General features: G+C 42.9%; 1 protein-coding gene across 2 annotated transcripts in view; it reads right to left on the bottom strand.

The window, feature by feature from the left end:
- Positions 1-20,602, bottom strand: part of CFAP20 (cilia and flagella associated protein 20) — a 455,963-nt gene extending 435,361 nt beyond the window's left edge. For both annotated transcript variants that reach the window (XM_078669003.1, XM_078669002.1), the window contains exon 1: positions 20,369-20,602. In XM_078669003.1, coding sequence (XP_078525129.1) covers positions 20,369-20,452 — 84 coding nt within the window. In that variant the 5' untranslated portion in view covers positions 20,453-20,602. The remainder of the gene's footprint in view (positions 1-20,368) is intronic.
- Between the last annotated feature and the right edge of the window lie 330 nt (positions 20,603-20,932).

Raw genomic sequence — 20,932 nt, forward strand, 5'->3', positions numbered from 1 at the left:
ACAGCAAGTTATTGTGATAACCAACTGATTACTATGATAGCCTATAAGACTCACCCTATGCAATGGTTGGACCCAACAGGAGAGAGGACCAAATTAGTTTAAGTGCGCTACAGCACCCTTAAGGACTGTGTGACTACAGGGGCGACTCCCCCTCCTCCTCCCATGTTGTCTTTAACGATTCTATGACAGGGAATCAAGATTGAACATTCCTGTCCGAGAGGGCTAGTAATCCTCTTACATGCATGAATCTGTGTGTTACATGTATATGTGATTTTCCCCACTAGTACAGAAGTTGGAAAGGTCTTTTTAAATGATAGTTTTTTCCTAACAGGGGCGTCTAGATTTTGATGTCCTGGTGGAAGCCCTGGTCCGTTAATGGACTTAAAAATTGGGATGAAACATATCAACAAAGTAGATCGGGTAATAGGAACATTAGATCCTTGTAGTTATCCCCCATGTTTTGTATTTTTAACCATATCTGAAGAACCACTAATAAAAGGGATACCTTTGTTGTTCTAAGTATTTTTAACCTGATTGCAATTTATAGTCAAAGTGCTACCTTGAATATGGTTGGGCTCATCCTGATGTTTAGAGACGACGATGAGACCCGACGATGAAGCATCACCAGAGTGGGTGAGGGTCTGATAAAAAAAAAAAATCTCCCATTGCAAAAGGTGAGTCTCATAGATTATCACAGTAAACAGTTGGTTATCACAATAACTTGCTGTTGTGTTTTTGGTGGGATATCTTTTGGCATATTGTGTTATGATAAGGGAGATTGAAATCCCCCACCCCCTCTTACACCCATGACCACCACATGTTGTGGGCAATTTCTCTCTTCCCTCCCCTGAGTATGGGGTGCATCCTACCCGGTTTAGTGACTGAGGGTTTGTCCTTTCCCCATTCTTCTGGCCAGTGTAGGAATTCTAATCAATTAGAACTGCCTCTGTTCAATCTCCACATCCGCTCCCTCGCCTCATTCTCCTATTGCCTTTGTGAGCAGCTACCAGTGTTGGCACATTTTCTATGCAATGATCACATCCTGGTATTCTTTTGGCTTTACATGTCAAAGTATGAGGCAAATCAAAATCAGATTTTTTGGGTTATGTATTTGTGCCCCCTATACCAATTATCTAGAAAGCTTGCATAGTATTTTACTTCACTGGTTCTCCTTGTACCTTTCCAGCTGAGATCAGTTTGTTCATATGGGCGCATCCAGGTCCCAGAGGATCCTTGCTGTCTGTAATGTTACCCACCGTTACTTAATGTCTCCTGTCATCTTCAACTTCTACCATTGAACTTAGTGCTCCACTCACTGATAACAGAAACAAGATTCACCACTAAGCTGAAGATATACAACTCTACTTGAAAGCTTCCACTGTTTCAGGCAGTCAACTCCTCAAACACGGCCTGCACATCATCCAGACCTGAATGCCAAGTCACTGGGATACACCCTGAAGACCAGCCTCACCCTTAATGAATACAATGCCAAAACTATAAAGATTGTCTGGAACCAGCTCTCTCTTTTAAATAAAGTGAAACCGGTTCTTCTAGAAAGCGACTTCAGATATGCTGCCTAAGCCCTTACTTTTACATTTGGAAGGTGTTAACACCCTGCTCTATGGACTCCAAGACTCCACACTGGCAACCCTATGGGCATCCTACACACCACGGCACATTTCATCCAGGGCCTGAATAATGGCCTAGCAATCGTAAAGGAAAGTTTCAATTCTATTAAGGACACAGAGGAGAGAACTATGCCATGCTTTCTTCATTTATTTCAATATCAGCCATATCCAGTAACTATACAAACTACATTTCCCATCATTCATGAGGAAATAGCAAGAAAACAACAGTAAAGCATTGTCCAATCAGGTGCGACATTACCCTTTTGAGCACCCATCTGCCTATGCTCGCCCTCTTTCAACCTGCGACCAAAGCCAACAATGGAACACCTCACTCCTGTGTGGACGACTCTGATACTGCAAGAATCCATTAAACAAAATTCATACCAGGGACTCAGGAGAACCGATAATTATTTCAGTGCACCTAAACACAGAACATTTGAAGGAAATAGCATTTCCAATGTAACTTGGTTTATAGAACAATCATGTAATTTGAACCAAAACATATTACTCACACCAATAACTGAACCATTGATAACGCTGGGCAGGCGAAGACTACGGAGCAACAGGGTTGGCTAATCCTCACCTCTGTGTCCTTAATAGAATTGAAACTTTCCTTTACGATTGCTAGGAAATGTTTCATTCTACGCCCGGAGGAGAGTATTATGTCAGTTTAAAGCTTGTCTACCACCAGGGTCGCAATGGAGGGAACTGGTTTGAGAAAAACAACTCTTAAAGGTTCAATCTGACCAGTCTGCAGCAATCCTACTATCCTCCAAGCAAGCCCCAAGGGCAAACACTTTTGACAACATAGCCCCTCTGGTGGAATGAGCTCCGAACACCTTTGTGTCAATATGTTGTGCAAAAGCACTTGGACTTGCCAGTGAGACCTGTGATCCTCCACGCCATAAGCAGGAGGGACCTGTTGACCTCCAGTGGGTGGGGATTCCCAGAAGGATATTTGAGGAGAAATGGTTCTGAGAAAGACGGATTGGAAAATCCCTCAAAAGTTCCACAAGAACTCTGAAATACTAATTTCTTGCCCTAACATAATTGTGTCTCTGTTAATGGCTCCCTATCTGAATCCTTTTCCCTTCACCAGGGTGCCAGACAGGGATGTCCATTGTCTCCTTTGTTCCTGCTGGCACTGAAACACCTTATCCAGGATATTAAACTGAACTCGATTATTAAAGGGATGGATATTAATGGCATTCGAATTAAATTAGCCGCTTATGCAGACGACATCTTAATAGTGACAGAACAACCTGACACATCAATTGCAGCCCTGATGGTTACACTCACGGTATATTCCGCTCACTCTGGGTATAAACTCAACAGAGAAATATCAGAAGTTAAACCTTTAAATGTGCATTGTACTCACAAGCTTTTGGGCGAATCAGGTCTAACGTGGCAATCAGGTTATATTAAATATTTGGGAATCGAATTTGATAACAATATTATAGACACTCTGCACCGGAACGAGAAATTAACACTAGATAAAATCAAAAAACTTTTGGACTCATGGTCTCCGAAATTTATTACATGGTGGGGGAGACTTGAAACTATAAAAATGATGGTCACTCCTTTAGTTAATTATCTCATCAGTATGCTACTGCTTTTCTTGACAGACGACTTTCATCAGAAGCTGGATATCCTGCTCACTAAATTCCTTTGGCGAGGGAAAAAAGCACGGATCAGCATTAACAAACTACAGCTTGACAAATCATTAGGTGGTGTGAATCTTGCGGATTTTAGATTACACCAGTTTTCTTTTTTAGCTAAACAGGGCTTATATTGAATCTCGCCCCCTGCTGACTTTACGCCTGTATGGTTGAACGTTGAGAAAGCTATCCTTAACAATTTAAACCCACTTTCATTCCTTCAGCAAATCGCCTTTGTCCAGCTAGTTCTAAGTCTATTTTTAGGAATAAACTAGCACTTTTAAAAATAGATAAACAATTGGAGATCAGTATTAAAGGGTCTAAAATGGAATCACTATGGCATAATAGTACAATACTCTACAAAGGCAAAAGCCTAACTTTTGATTCTTGGGTAGAGAAAGGTGTTTTTTTCCCCTGTCAGTTGTAGGGGGCCTTGTACCCAGTTACGTCTTCAGACCTTCAAACTAGATATCATTTAGCCTATATTGAATTTTATAACTTTCTGAACGTAAAAGCTGCTGTATCAAAATCCATATTTTCCACTGGTCAACCATCATTGCCATTGTTTGTGACAAAAATAAACAAATTGGGTCACCAGGTTTCCCAGATATATATAAACTCCTCCGTCCTAAAACCTCGAACCTCAATAATAAGATTGTAACATATTGGGATCTGCGCTCGTCAGTTCCATTATCTGAACCTTTATGGTCTGCACTAAGGACCTCTATCTCGCGCAATAAGATATCTCCAGTGCTCTCTCAAACCAAATATTGGCTTTTACATAAAGCCTTCTGGACTCCTGCCCGATTATTTTCTCTAGGGGTCTGGAACGATACATTATGTTGGAATTGTAACCAAGAAACAGGGGACTTAGCCCATCTTATCCTGCATTGCTCGGCTGTGAGGTCTTTCTGGGACAAGATTTTTGAATTCTTATTTGCATTGTTTAAATGTTCCTTGGTTAAAGAACTCTCTACCCTACCATTGGCTTTTTTAAGGATAGACTTAGACTCTGTTACTGATAAAGCTCTCCTAGATCTTCTATGAACTTCTGCTATGAAAATGATTCTTACAAACTGGAAAGACACAAGCAAAACTGCCTATAACAACTGGTTAAATTGGATTACTCACCTTAGGGGTGCAGACAACATTGCCTTACAAAACTATCCTTGGAAACCCTCATCCAGACAGATGTGGAATACGTTGGACAACTATTTTGACTCTCTTTAACCGCCATGAGACTGTAACCAACCCTGCTGTATAATTTTGATTTATTTCCTATGTACACGTTATATTTTGTATTATACGTAGGTTATATGGTACATATGTCATTAATGGATCATTCTTGTGCGTACAGCTACATAGAAACTTTGCTATCCTTCTTTCGTCTTTTCGCTCTTCTCTATTCCCCTTTCTTCTTCTTAATCTTTCTCTCTTTTGTTAGTTTATTAGAGGATAGTTCCATTGTATTTTCATCGAGATAATCTTTTCATCCTATTCTATTATATGGGAACCTTTTTGTATTTACATGCTGTATCAACCTTGATAAGTGGTTCACTCTGGTGTTTTCTGTTTTTTTTTTCTCTTTTTGAAAAATCAATAAAGCATCTGAACTAAAAAAAAAAAAAAGTTCCAGAAGAACCATAACCAAGGCTTGCGACTTCCAAATTGGGGTTACTACCACAAGGTCTGCCTGCTGCCAATGTGTCTTCACTGTGAGTCTTATTATCATCGGAAATGGAGGGAAAGCATAGCCAGTCTCCTTGTACCAGTGTTGGAGAAAGTCATCGGTAGCTGTTGCGGTGGGATCCAGTCTCCAACTGAAGTATCCTGGAAGTTGATGGTCCAGCCGGGATGGAAAGAGTTCGATCCTGAAAGGACCCCACCAGCCCGATAATGCCTAAAACACTTCTGGAAACAGCTTCCACAGGCTTGTATCCATGAGATGGCGAGACTGCCAATCCGCCACTAGGTTGGCAGTGCCCAGTAGATGTTACACCACCACCAAACAGGGTGATCAAGACAGTACTCCCAGAAAATATTCGCAAGATCCGATAGAGTTCTGGTGCGTGTGCTTCCCAGATGGTTGATGTAGTGTACTGCCGCCACATTGTCTATTTTCAAAGTACGCAGCATTCAGCACGTTCTCTTGTCCAATATTTCACAGCAAATGAGTCCGCCATCAACTCCAGGCAATTGATGCATAGGGCCTGCTCTGAGGTGGACCATTGGCCTCCGGTGGTGAGTTCCCCACAACATTCCTCCCGCCGAAGTCACTGGCGTCGGACTCTATCACAGTGTCCGACTGTGAACCAAAAATGGCATGCCCATTCCTAGGCCCCATATATGTGAGCCACCACTACAGCTCATATTTGGCCTGTATGTTTGGCTTGTTGTGAGTATGTGAGGCCACAGTGGAGGTGTGATGCCTTCAGGAATTGCAGAGCCCAGAAGTGAAGGGGACCTGGAAAAATGGCCTGGATGGAGGAGGACAGAAGGCCGACTACTCTGGTGATCTGTTGGAGAGAAGTAAAGGGTTTTGCCAGGGTCCTGCACACTTTATGTCGTATTTTGGCCATTTTTCTTGAATGGAGACTCAAAGTTGATTCCACAGAGTTGATCACAAACCCCAGGAAGATTAGAGATTAGGATGGGATCAGGACTGACTTCTCTCACTGTATGATAAATCCGAGGAACTGGAAGACATCCACTGCCATCCACAGGTGCAAATTCAAAGCTTGAGGGCATTGGTCTATGAGGAGTATATTGTCCAAATATAAGATCATGCGGAGCCCCGATGGCCTTAGATATTTAACCACTTTCTTGGACACCTTGGTGAAGCACCATGGAGTGAGGAGATGCCGAACGGCAAGGAATTGAATTTGAAGGTCTGGGATCCCAACTGGAACTGTAGGAACTGACGATGTGGCGGGAATACCGGAATCGTCAGGTACGCATCCTTCAGATCCAGGCGCATCAGCCAATCATTGGGTCGGAGAAGGTCTCAGAGGAAATGTAGGCCCTCCATCTTCAAGTGGAGGTAAACCAGCCACTCACTGAACTCCTGAAGATTGATGACCGGAAGTTGCCCACTATCCTGCTTCTGTACGAGGAGAATGTTGCTGAGGAAGCCAAAAGGGTGATGGGTGGTCACTTTGGACAGAAGTTCCTGATTCTCCACCTGGATACGGGCCGCCTCCATCCCTGAGAAGGTGATAGGTCCGTAGTAAGAGTCTTTCAAAGATGTACGAAGTGTGCCAACCTGCCCCCCAAATGCTTGTGAGAAATCAACTGAAGACTCACTGTGTGTGTTGGCAGAGGAGACCCTCTGTGGGAACCACCTCGAGATCCTCTGTGTTGTGGGTATCCTTTGGTGGGGTACTGTCCCCCGAAGAGAGTGGGCCCCTGCCACTGCTCCTTCCTTGAAGGCTGACCTCTACTAGGGGCCTATGACTGGGGGCAGCAGGGTGAGCAACCACTACCACAGCTAGCGCCAGTGAAAACCAGGAGGGGGGTAAATATGCACTTGACTGAAGATTGCGCTTTGTCAAGCGAGTTAAAAGTGGAGACGTACCTTTCGAGCTCTTTGATGAAAGGTAAACCAAAGAGCCCGCCGTACGCTACCTGCCCCGTCTCTTGAGGTCCCTAAATCCCCTAAATAAGGATCAATCTTGATTAGTATAGATCTGTGCTTCTCCGCAGGAATGGCGCAGTTAGCATTTCCTAAAAATATCACTGCCCATTAGGCCAAGCCAAAGAGTACCTCAGGGAAGATGACGGCCCCAGATGTATTAGCATCTTTAGACATGTCTAGGATCTTAGTTAATGCCCTGTCAAGTCTAGCAACTTATCTTGGCATGACATCCATGAGCGGTCAATGCCCTTCTTTGGATCCTGCACATATTTGGCCAAGAAAGTGGCCATTTTGGTGTCAATCTCCGGCTAAGCCGCAACTTTACCCTACAGTTAAGGTTAGTGGTATTCCGCCGATAGACTGTTGCAGATCTCTTGATCCAAAGGCTTATGAAACCTCTCGCCACATATGTGGGGACCTTCTCGACTGGAGACCATTACACGAAGCGGGGTTGTATGAGTGCCTCCGGGTCCAGCAAGTCGAACTCTGCATCGTCAGGGGTGTTCGCTGGAGGTTCTGCCCTCAAAGGGGTCCTCTGTGGCCTCCGGGACCGTTCCTGATAGGAGTCTCCATCCGATCCCACCAGGGATCCATCGGAGGCAGGGAGGATGGGGTGTGTTACAAGGTGGTATGATGGGGGTTCCCTGCGGGCCCGTGGATAAAGTATAGCCTAGAAGGCCTTCTCAAGTCTGGCAAAGGCATCCAGATCAAAACCTGGGGCTTCGGATGCCTCCATGGGTTCTCAGGATTTACGGGCAGCCTAGAAGGTAGCGGGCCGAAGGCCAAGGTAGTTCTTCCCTCGAAGGGAGGGGTTGTAGTCACTTCTGTGCATATTCCACCAATTTCTTCTCCAGAGGCGCTCCTGCATCTGAAACCACCTTATAGATCGAGGTATCCACCGCCTGGCAAATGTCATCCGACACTGGAAAGTGTAGGATTCGTTGTACTGCTCCATATTACCCAGGTAATGGAGGTAAGTAGTTCCTTAGGGAGGTGTAGGCACAGAGGGCAATTTGTTGGTTTGGGTGGATCCAGGCGAGTAGGGGGTAGCTAAGCTACAGTTTTTGCACAGACAACAGCCTCCAAAGAACACCTCTATGGCCTTGGTTTAAACTGGCCAATCACCACAGCCTAGGTCAGTGTCCTTTTTCAAGCAGCAGCACTGTATATTAATAGATGGCAAATACATACCCCAGGGGGCGTATAGACTCTAGGCAGTGTGAGGGCACCCTGACTGACCACACGCATGATCAGGTAAACGCTCGCCTGCATTCGCTAGATCGTTGAAAGCGTTGTCCAGCCACGCAGCAGGGGAGAGAAGCGATTGCATATCTCACACATGGAGCGAAGATGCACGCACTTTGGCAGCCGGAAGACCGCAGAGTATCTGCTCCCACGGCTCCACAGAGCTCCCGAATAGAAAATGAAAGGCCGTGACAGAGCATTCCTGCAGCCGCTGAACAGCTTAAACAACAATACTGTACAATTTGCTCAAGTACAGCAAGAAACGTAAAAGCAGAAAAACACATTATACAAACAGAAAGGGGACCGAGGTCCCTCGCTTAATTTCACTGAGGCGAAGGAAGAGGACGAGCTTAGGATGACAGGGGCTCAAAAGGGTAATGTCAAGCCCTGATTGGACAATGTATTTTTTTTGTTATTTCCCAATGAAAGATGGGAAATGTAGGTTGTATAGTTACTGAATATGTCTGCTAATAAAATAAACGAAGAAAGCGTGGCATAATCCTTGCCACCGGGTCCTGACATAGAATTGTTTTCACATCACCCCCACATACTGGTGGAACTCTATAAGCTGCCTTTGCTGGCCCACAAAATCTTCAAAACCAGCTGTATCATTGTCTAATACATCAAAATCAGCACCCTGCTTATTATCTTGCAGACAAGTGTACCATCTCTGATGGTTCTCAGTACCTCCGCAACCAGGACACCTTCAGGCTGCATGCTAAAAAGTATAACAAGGAAGCAACAAGGCAGTAGGCCTTTTTTATCTATGCACCCAGGATCTGGAACAACATCCCCCTATCCATCACGGCCACCCAATTGTTGCTGCAATTTAGGAAATGGTTGAAGATGCAGATATTTAAAGTCAATACATTAACAGCCCACAAACCAGCTGTTTCGCAAATCACTTGTTGAGTTTATGCTTGTGTGACTCTGTGCAGTGTTTCACTGCCTTGTGGCTAGATTGCAGCCACAGAAATACTGCATACATACATTTAACCAGGGGCATTCACCCATCGCCACTGCCCTGCTTCTGATGAACTAAATTTACTCATTGGGGTCCAGTTGAGTAGCCTTTTCAGCCCACCCATTGCTACTGGCTTTTCTCATAGCGCCCTGCACTCATATATCTCAGGGTTTGGGAGCTGATCCCCTGCTGCTTCTTCTTTTGCTTTCACTCCTCTGGGCACAGCTATAATGACATTCTAGGCCTCTTTCCCTAGCAGGTCAATGAGGCCATTCTTCCCAACTGTCCGGTGTGTTGTGCCTTTCTGCTCAAGTTGGGAGATGATTCATTAATTTCTCTGCGTCCTCTGGCACTTTATATCTGTCTCTGCGATCTGATATATAATGGCGCCAGTGTGCCCCTCTCAATCATGGTCGGCATCCTTCAGAAATCAGGCCTGTAGCGGCACTTCTTTCTTCCCTGTCTTCAGCCAGCTTAGAAGCTTCTGCTGTTTACCCTAGGGCTTTGGCTCTGTTTCTTTTGTAATAAGATTAGTACTCTTATCTCTGTTTTCAAAATATTGCGCTGCTGCTGGCAGCATAATGGGCCTGCGTCACTTCACTTGTATTTCTTGCTTTGGGGTATTTCTATCACCAGGATGTCAGATACTCTTCTTGAACCGACTGAATCTGTTTTGACAACTTATTTTAGCTGAAAGAAATTTTATTTGTTTGATCACGGTTATGAAAATCAAAGAATAAATCTGGAAGGCAATGACAGATACTCAAGAAGTACTTATGCAAGATAGCAGTAGAGCCATAAGGGGATTGCCCTGTCATGGTAAGACCCTGGTTATACCCACAATGGAGATACAACAAAATGTTTTGCAACAACCGCTTTACAATTTACAAGCAGGTCATAAACGAATACATAAGACAAGAGTTAGTAAAAAGGTACTTCTGGAGGTCAGGTATGAGTAAAGATATGTGTGTAAGAGCTAACTCCAATAGACACCGCCTCTGCGGTTTTTACAACCTTTACTTACAGCACCACATCAATCATACGGTTATTATAGAATGGAGTGTGGGCCTTCCTTTTAGTATGGGCTATAAATCTATGTTACTGTTATGGACACTTTTTGTAAAATTATTTTGTCCACTTAAAAAAATTGGATGCAAGACAATTGATAGATTTATTCATTTAACTCGTAGTATGCGTGGAATTCCATCAGTGGTAACACTGGATAGCGGGTGTCAGTTTCAATAAATTTTTGGCAAAAGCTTACAAGTTAATTAAAAATACAGTCAAACTGCTCCATTACTCATTATACAAAAACAGATGGTCAAACTGAGAGAGCTAATTAAAAATGGAACAGTTCTTGAGCTCATATTTGTTCAATCTGGATGAAGCTTGGTCAGATTTAGGCTGGACAGCAGAATTTGCACACAATGACTGAGTGAATCTGCCAACCGGTTTTACATAATTCTTTTTGACTATCGTAGGCATCCAAGCGTTTTGATTTTGCAAGGACATCTGTCAGCATCAGCAAAAGGACAATCTGTTCGACATGTATATGACGTTAAGGAAAAGGCAAGGAAAATCTAAAGGGCCAAGAAAATATTTAAAGTACAACCACTTAAGAAAAGAAGGCCAGACATTTGAGGTTATGATGATGTGTGGGTTTCACCTAGATGTCTAGGATTAAAATGAAATAGAAAATTTCAGCCACAATTTATAGACCATATTCATGGATAAGGTGATAAGCCCTACAAGTTGTGAAATTATTGTTTTCCGGGGATTTAAGATCTAGCCAGTGTTTCACAATTCTATACGGATGAGCTTTGCACCTGAACCATTACTGTGGCAATTCCAGATAGATATTGTTGGGCAGAAGCTTGCATAACCCTCCACAGCCCTTCCTCTCCCTATGTGGTGCACTGAAACTGGGCCTTTGAGAAAATACCTACTCTGCACATCACTAGAACCAGCCCTGCTCTGCGCCATACAGCAGCGAGGCAATAGAGCTTGTGCGCAATGTCATTAGAAAAATGCCGTTCATAGGTGTTCGTCTGATTTAGAGCAATGTTTTTTCAAAGGGCATTTTCCATGCAAGTAGAAAAGCATGGCCATCAGGTTTTGCATGCATGTCAATAGACCCAATTCAGTGGGAGACTCCTAATTTTTTAAAATCAAAAATGCCTCAAACTTCTTCAGCTTCAATAAAAGTTCATGGCAAAAATTAATTCCCTTGACTTTTTAGCCAGTGTTTCACAATTCGATACTGAAGGGCTTTGCTCCTGAACTTAGGTTGAATAGTCCATCTTCACCAGTAGAGACAGAAGAGCAGGAAGAATTTGAGGTCAAGAAAATTGTAGATATAAAGAGAGTAGGAGGTAAGTCTTATTATTTATTGGAATGGAAGGGTTATAATCCCAATGAAAGATCTAGGGAAAACACATAATAATGTACACATGCCATGCGTCTTAAATTTTTTTATCAACAATATCCAAGCATGGCACGGTCAAAAGCCTTACTTCCAAGGTGTGGTGCAGTCAGGAAACTAATGCCAAATATTGGTTCCCATGTATGCTATATTCTTAGATCAGGCATTCAGGTAAAATTAAAATTCAGACGCATGCTTTCTGGATAGCAAAAGATCCCCATAGTTGGATGGTGGTTGATGGCCTGGCACAACAGAAGTGTGTCTTCAGCCGAATCAGCAGTATAGTGTCCAGGGTTGTGTGGCTATAATAGAAAAGAAGGCTCCAAAATCAGAATTGAAGTGCATATGAACATTTCTCTTCAAAATAACAATGAAATCTTAAGGACCTTCAGAGTAACCCTCAGTATTTAACAGAAAAGTGAAGAACTAGGTAATTTTCCATGAACTAGTACACTGGAGGGTCAGCGACGAGAAGAGATGGGTTGGTATTGGCTTACCGTGCTGATCAACTTCCCCAGAAATAGCTGCTGTAGTATCGACAGAGGTTTTAGAGGGGTTTGTTGATCTTCGGAAGGGGTTGGAAGATTTTGACATGACTCGTCTGCGTTGTTTGTCGGTCTTTGTATGATGCAATTTCTAAATGCTGTTACTAACAAGTGTTACTTTTATCTAATTTCTAATGGATTTACCAAACTTGGCAGGAAGGAAGGCAGAGCCTTCAATCATTCCCTTGGGCTTCACCTAGTCCTGGCCTCTTGATATACCTCTGTAATAAAATTGTTGTCCAGAGATTTTTATTTTTGAATTATGTTTTTGTATCATTAGAAAAGTAATTTAGCTTGGGTAGGCATTTCTAATCCGGGCCGAATCTGTCTGGACGGCATTTTTAAACATTGGTGGATGTGTTGCAGTGATGATGTAATATTTCAGGAACCAGGAACAGGAAGGTTTTGGGGGTTAAGTAGTCTTATAGAGAAAGAAAATAACTCCTCAGAGCAACCCTTCCGTCATTTTCCAAATTGGCGGCTCTATAATTATGTTTTTTAGCCATCATATTGGTAATAAGTTTAATCATGTTTTTATTGCAGGTTTTCCGTTAATTCAAATTCATAAACATGAGTAAAGCAGGTGGTAGCAGAGGATCTTCACCTCCTGACAGAGTGTTGCTAACTACAAAATCTGAGGACTGCTTCAACAAAGAAACCTGTGTCAACTGCGGCAGGACAGAAGAGAGTTTGTGATGCTGCAGAAATATGGCAAGACGAAGTTCACAAAAGATTGAAACTGATGGGTGAAGAGGATCAAACATGTTATCCTTGTAACAAGTGCTACAAGTCGTATACAATTGAAAAAAGCCTGGAAAAAATGTGTCAAAAAATAGAAACCAGTGAACCACAACAAGAATCTGAGTCTTCTGAAAAAGCAACGACAACCAAACCCAATGCCCATCCATACACCTCAAACCTAACTGCACAGACCTTTTGGTAGAGGATTCCCCACTTTGATGTCCTTGTAGGCACTGTGGTGCCATTTTGGGAGTGGCCTGAGTCCCCGATTAGATTTGGGCGCCATCTCGTAGCAGGTTTGTAACCAAGTTTTAATGTTTTTATGAGTTTTTCTTTCTCACTATTCTTTTATTTTGATTTTGTTTACCAGTATGGTCCTTTTGCAGGGGAGCCTGCCACTGGACTAAGGGGTTGCTGGACCCCAGTTTGAGCTTTCTTTTATCCACCTGCTTGCTGTGTCCAAGGCTCTTCAGAGGTTTTGCCTACTCCCTCTAGGCCACGCCCCTTCTGCCTAGTGGGCTCTTTAAAGAAAAAGTCAGCATGTCCGCACAGCTTACACCTCAAACCTAATTGCACAAACCCTTTGGTCAAAGATCGACCACTTTGATTTTCTTGTAGGCACTGTGGTTCCGTTTTGGGAGTTGCCTGGCTCCCCGATTAGATTTGGGCACCATCTTGTAGTGGGTTTGTACCCGAAATGTAATGTTTTTATGAGTTATTCCTTCTCACTATTCTTTCAATTAGATTTTGTTTACCTGTATGGTCCGTCTGTAGGGGAGCCTGTCATTGGACTAAAGGGTTGCTGGACCCCAGTTTGCGCTTTCTTTTACCCACCTGCTTGCTGTATCCGAGGCTCTTAGGAGGTTTCAGCCATGCCCCCTAGGTCACGCCCCTTCTGCCTAGCTGGCTATTTAAAGAATATGTCAGCGCATCCGCGCAGCTTACACCTCAAACCTAATTGCACAGACCTTTTGGTCGAAGATCGTCCACTTTGATTTCCTTGTAGGCACTGTGGAGCTGTTTTGGAAGTTGTCTGGCTCCCTGATTAGATTTGGGTTGCTATCTTATGGCGGGTTTGTACCCAAATTTTAATGTTATTATGCGAGATTCTATCTCACTATTCTTTTAATTCGATTTTGTTTACCAGTATGGTCCTTCTGCAGGGGAACCTGCCGCTGGACTAAGGGGTTGCTGGACCCCAGTTTGCGCTTTCTTTTACCCACCTTCTGAGGTTTCGATCATGCCCCCCAGGTCACGCTCCTTCTGCCTAGTGGACTGTTTAAATAATACCTTACCACGTTCACGCCGCTGGTGTGCCAAATGTGCCCCAAAGGCAAGCCTGTCTGTGCTTGACAGTGCCAAGCATGAATCAGCTTCTAATCAAACTGCATTGGCTTCTAGTTGCCAAAAGGATCACATTTAAATCTCTTTGCCTAGCTTATAAAGCACTGCACAAGTCAGGCCCAGACTACTTAAAAAAACAATTTGTTTGGTGGTACATTCCAAAAAGAAATCTTCGATCATCCGCTGACAAGCTTTTTGTGATTCCCCACAACTAAGAGAGCATATTGGGGAGGGAGGAGTTTCATAGCAGGAACATCCAAGCTATGAAACATGCTACCTTTAAATTTAAAAAAGTCCCCGATTTATTTCCTTCAGGAAATTATTGACAACCTGGCTCTTTGAAAATCAACTGTAGGTCATCAGTAACTAGTAATAGTTTGTCATATAAGCAGCGCCAAGAAGCCTCATGGCATTCGAACGCTATAGAAAACAAAAATCAAATCCCCTTAGAAAATCAATGGCTACCCCTCGTCCACCTCCAACAACTGATCATAAAGCAAAGGATCTTCAATGTGATATCTGTGGTTTAGCCAGAAGCAGGGCCAAAGAGACTGACAAAACAACAAAGTACAAAGTACTGGAGTCTCAAAAGACAAAGATGTTTTTATCTGCAGCTAGTTTCTTCCAAGATAAAGTTTTCAGTTGAGTAGCTGACCTAAATAGCAGGGTGAATGTATTAGCAGCGTATTATGCCCACCCGAACTGCAGGCATGCATATATTCGAAAATATGAATGTACAATGAGCTTCCAGCAGCAACGTAACAGTCAGACTTCAATTAGGTTTGAACACCTTGAAAAAGCAAATGACGTTTTAAAGCCACTCGTGAGTGCTGGATACGGATTCAAAAGCAAATGCCGTTTTAAAGCCACTCGTGAGTGCTGGCTATGGAGAAGTGTGGCTCAATGGTTAGAGCAGCAGACCCAGATGCAAACGTCTAGCCCGGGACCAGGGTTCAATTCCCCGCCTCGGCGGGTCTTGGGCTCAAAAATTCCACGGACCTGATAATTCTCGCCTCGGTGCCTATTCTAATCATGGAGTCCAACTCTGCAACTCTGGGCAATTGCTTGCTTAATCTCCACAACGGCCCCCACAACGCTAAGGATGCCTGGCCTCCACCTTGGGGGTGCCCAGGAGTGGACACCTCACTGGGAAAGCCAGGATGGGTTCCACAGCGGTATTCGTACAAGCGCCTTGAGACCCTTGCGAGTGAGTAGTGCGCTATACAAGTATCAATTTACTCTTACACTCAGTGAGATCAGAGTAACAGTGGTCAACATAGATGAAACTGTATTGATCCATAATAATGAAATTAAGACTTTTCTGGTGAGAATGTACAAGGACAGAATTCGTTTGTGTTAGGCTAACAAAAAGAATGAGCGACTTATGCAGTAGAATCAGCAGGAACCATTTTAAGAAACACCCGGAAAGATTTAGATTTTGGACTTAATAGCAAATTTTGTGATGCCCCCGAGCTCCACAAATCATGGGAGTCAACAAGAAGGCCTGATGTTGTATTAACATTTTTTACATCATTGTTTGATATCAGCAAAGCAAAAGTGTTACAAACTAAAGTTCTTGATTTCGGAACAGAAGCCAACAACATTGATGATGGCTTTAAAGGTATGAGCGAAGAAGTGGAAAACAATCCCATGAACCGACAGGCCTATGCTGTGCAAATGTACTGTCTTTTCCAAATCATGTTTTGTGAATTACATCACAGCAAAAAGAAAAACCCACTACACATGATGACTGCCCACGCAATGTCCAAAAGTAGAGAGCTAATCTCACTTCAATGAATGGGATTGGTGTATCAACAAGTTATAATGACATAGTAAGGAGAAGAAACTTGTTAGCAGCTCATGTTGTAACATCTTGTGAATCTGACAGCACACCACTTCCAAGTCACTTTACCAGGAAAGAATTTACAATTGTTACTCTTGATAATTTTGATTATGAAAACAGCTCTTCTTTGTCTGGACCATCCAGCACACATGATACTGCCATTGTGCTTTTTCAAGACTTTGCCAATGACCTAGCTGCTGGAAAACAAGCTGTGTCAGCTGTAGGCATAAACAAACAAAGCTACAAACTTATAACTCAACTGCCTTGCCAACGTGTACAAAATCATTACAAGCCATCAACATGTCCCAGTCTACCAGAAAGTTTAAAAGTGGCAAAGAACCTGAATCATTTTCTACCTGATGTTGCGGTCAGCTAAGCTGATTTAACTGAATTTATCAAAATGTTTATTCGGTGCGGACTGAAGGATGAAGAAAAGCCAGTTCCTCTGTGGGCTGGAATTCATGCTCTGTCCTCCGACCATACCGTCCCACTGAGAAGGTTGGATTTTTATCAGTAATTCCATCTCTAGTCACAAACTAAGCAACAGTATACACATCTCTAAAAAGTTTGCGTGCTCAGCTTGAAGACCAGCCTATCCTGCCAATTTTCGGCGATGAAGGTGTTTTCCCTATTGTAGCTGGCATTTTCATGAACAATCCAGTAGAATATGGTGATCTCTATCCAATGATGGGCGTTTTCCACATGGCAAAAGTTGTGTTGCAGTGTGCAGGAAGTTATCTCAGTGGATGTGGCATAGACGATGCACTTATTGAGGCTGAAATCTTTGGAAGCAAAACTGTCCAATCAGTATTGAGCGGAACTCATTATGTTAATTTGTTACAAAGTATGCTCATCACATCTGAGGCTATAGAAACATTGCGTTGTAATGCTTTCTAGTACAAGAATGAAAAATTAGGTTTCGCATATCTTATCTCAGAAGTGAACAATGCACAGGGCGCACTTCATTCAAAAGACAAAATGCAAAGCAAGGCAATGTTCAATACACTCAGTTCAAAATCAGAAAACCTGAAAACCAAGTTTGTAGAGTCTGTCAAAGAATGTGAAGAAAATCAGAACTTTGCAAGTACTGGGGAAATGTTTTACACAATAAGTCTAGTGAAAAACTTGGTACATGCTGATCGGGAAGTTGATTGGGAGCTGCATGTGAAGACTGAAGAGTCACTGATTACTGTGTTTCCCGATTTGATTGCATAAACTACCTGAGATATGGGTCCTAGTATTTGGAAAGCGTGAAGAAGCTAGAGGTAGATAATCCCGACCTCTACGGAAAATTCATCCGAAGACATTTTGTGGTGAAAGACATAGAGGGAAGGTTCAATGCTGTGGCTCCAGATATGAAAAAAGGAACAGACAATCCAGAGATTGCAGAAAGGCTCCAAGGGAACTGTCGGTCAGACACCTAAAAGTGACTATGTTGCTCAATGGCAGCTAAATTACCAAGAAGTACTTTCAATTTTCAATGTTTTCAGAGAGATGACAAATTCAAAATTAATGGACCATTGTGAAGCTGTTCCTCACCACGAACTTGTGGGAAAGAGAGGGGAACATTTTAATAAACATGTTGACAGCCTTCTTCATTTCATACAGCAGCAAGGAAACCCCTTTGAAACGACTGAGCCTGTGCGACTATACAACTTTGTGAACAAACAATATGTGGATAACTATATAAAGACACGTCAACTAGATGTCCTGGAACATGGATAGAAAGGTTACGCAGAACTGAAGGAGAGATTTGTATTGAAAGAGAAAATGCTGTTTGACATAATCACTAAAGCTAAACTTCCATGCTTTAATTGCCATAGTAAGAGTTTCGTCCAACCAGCCACTACAAAACAGGTTACAAAAAAACAACTTTCGCAAGCACATAGGGAGATGGATGTAGCAAAAGAAAGGGGTGAATTTATCAAGGACATTCTGCCAAATGATCTTCTTCCAACAAAAGCATTATTTGATGGAGATGCAGCAAACAAACCAGTGAAGCACATACGTGTACAAGAGCTCAAAAAAACCTTTCACCTGAACAATTTCAGTTAAAAAATGGGTCCTCGTTGAAAACTGCTGTTGTTGTTGAATATATGTCACAATTGTGAATGGTCAAGATTTCATCCATGCAAAATTTTGGGGAGGTCATTCATACTGTTCTACAGATATCAAAGTCAGTGTGCACCTTGCAAGAACTCCACAGTGTCTTTGACAGTTATCTTGAACTATCTGTCAAAGAATGTGAGAGAATCAGGCGAATGTCTATAAGTAGAACAATTCACCTTGCCTGCCTCAAAAATTAGGCACCTATACCTGTACAACTTGATAAATTCTGGGCATCAATATCGAACAAGATGAAAGTGGAGATGTTTACTCACCAAAATATTGCTGATGCTTCAGTGAACACTAAATTTCCAATTCTTGCAAGTGGAATGATTGTCAGTGAGGAGTTGGTGCCTACAAAGATATATTCAAAAGGTATGGGCTATATTGTTCAAGAATTTAACAGCAAATTGGAGGAAGCTGACCTTCGTGTTGTGCCACATGAGTGGGCTATTCGAAATGGTTCCAATCGAGTCATTGTATTGTCAATTGACACAGACGTTATGATTGTGCTACTTAGATTTGTTGCAATGTTCATAAGACAAGGATTGTCAGAGTTATGGATATGTTATGCAATAGGCAAAAAAAGACACTTGGGGCCAGATGTAGGAGCCGTAATACCGGTCGGAAACGGCCGAATTCGCCCGTTACCGACCGGTATTAGGGTTTTCTGATGTAGGGGGCCTATATTTTACCGATTCTGTAAATTTACCGAATCGGTAAATTTACAGAATCGGTAAAATACTGAATCGGTATATTTACCGATTCGGTAAATCCATATGTGGGAGACACTCCTAAGAGTGCCACAGGCCCTTAAGAGTCGGTATTTTACCACCCAATCCTATTGGGTGGTAAAATACTGCATTCAGGTGTGCATGCACATCTGTGCATGCATACCTGTGCAATCTGACACACAGACATGCCCTTAGGGCATGTATGTGTGCCACATGTCACACAAGCCTTAACTTGGAGTGCTAGAGGGTGTCAAAGTGACACCCCCTACACCCTTGCAGGATTCGGTATTTACCGAAACGGTATTGCCCATTGATTCCTATGGGCTTCAAGGCCCATAGGAATCAATGGGCAATACCGAATCGGTATTTATCGATTCGGTAAATACCGAATGTTACCGATTCGGTAATTTAAAATTTAAAATTACCTACATCTCCCTCCGTCTAATTTACCGATTCATAAATACCGAATCGAGTAAAATTTGGTATTTATGTGTCGGTAATTTAGAATTACCTACATCAAGCCCTTGATCCTGCTTCATATTCTGTTCAAGAAACTTGACCCAGAGATGCCCAGTGTTCTTATCAAGGCACATATTCTTACCAGTGATGACACTATGAGCAAAATTGGAACAAAGCTTGGAGCTTAAACTGTTGAACCTGTTTAGTTTCTAAGAGAATTTGCTGAGACAGAAGAAGAATGTGAGCAGAGCTCAATATCACCTGTGACCCAAACCCCATTACTGTGGCAAAGCCCGATAGATAATGTTGGGCAGTCTTGAATACCCCGCCCTTCCTCCCCCTAGCCCTCCCTAGCCCTCGGTGGTACACTGACACTGGGTCCTGCTGTGCCACTGCCTGCTCTTCACATCACTAGAACCAGTCTTGCTCTGCGCCACACATCAGCAAACCAATGGAACGTGTGCAGTGTCATTAAAAAATGTCTTACTGTTTGTATGATTTAGGGAAGTGAATTTTTAAAAGGGCATATCCATGCAAGACGATCAGCGTGGCAACCAAGTTTTGCACACATTCCAACATACCCGATTCAGACAGGAGACTCCCAATTTTTTTAAATTACAAATGTCTCAAATTTCTTCAGCTTCAATAAAAAAAGTTAATGGGGAAAATTCACACCCTTGATTCTTTTTCAAAATCTCCCACTTTTCAGTCCTAACATGTTGGCACGTATGGTTTTGTCCGGTGTAAAATTTCGGTGGCTTGAAGTTTTTAGGATACACATGCCAATTCTGGAAACAGAAATTAACAGAAAACTCTGACCAATGACTATTATTTGCCCCAATTATGTAATAACGAGGTCCAGTTATGTACTCCCCACTGACCCACCTTTCGCTTCAGCCCCCAAATACTAATGATGTAATATAAAACTAGATTAACACTAATTTCCCCTCCTTTTCACTCCATCCTCCTCCACAACAACACTCACACACACACACACCCCTCCTTCCCACCCCAACTCCCCTCCCCCCTGGCCCCTTTAACCTACCTTCTTGTCCCAAATCTGTAGTGGTTTACTACCGATACTATACAAGATGGAGAGGAACCCGCTCTGGAAAGTATTTCTAAACATGGCGATCGCTCCGTGGCAGGTGGCTTTGTAAAATGTGCGCCTCTCTCAGATCATCATCAGCGATTGCTAATTACTGCTATTGTCCCCACCGAAAGTAACCAGTTTCCGCCCTAAGAGAGCCTAATGTCCGTTATTGATCGGTAGAGTCGAGTTCCTATTGGATGGACGATCCAATGGCGTCACCAGCAATGACGCCGGTCAAACTCGCGAGACAACTTTAGAGCCGCTTCACTTGGAATTGTTGTTTGCGGCCGGAGTACAGTGGGTGGACGCGCCCACCTGACGGATGCGGTAATCAGGTGGCGGTGATAAGCTTACCGTTCGGTCCCAATGGACGGGAGGAGGGTCAGTGGTAGGAGGAATTGAGGTTGAAGGAGATGGTCGATGATTCAATTTGGACACGGCGGGAAGAGGGCGTTATAAGATCACGTTTAGGGGAAGATGAGGAAGTAGTTAGACCTTGTTGTTCTAGGAACATAT

The sequence above is a fragment of the Lissotriton helveticus genome, chromosome 12, assembly GCF_964261635.1.
Source record: "Lissotriton helveticus chromosome 12, aLisHel1.1, whole genome shotgun sequence".
NCBI lineage: Eukaryota > Metazoa > Chordata > Amphibia > Caudata > Salamandridae > Lissotriton > Lissotriton helveticus.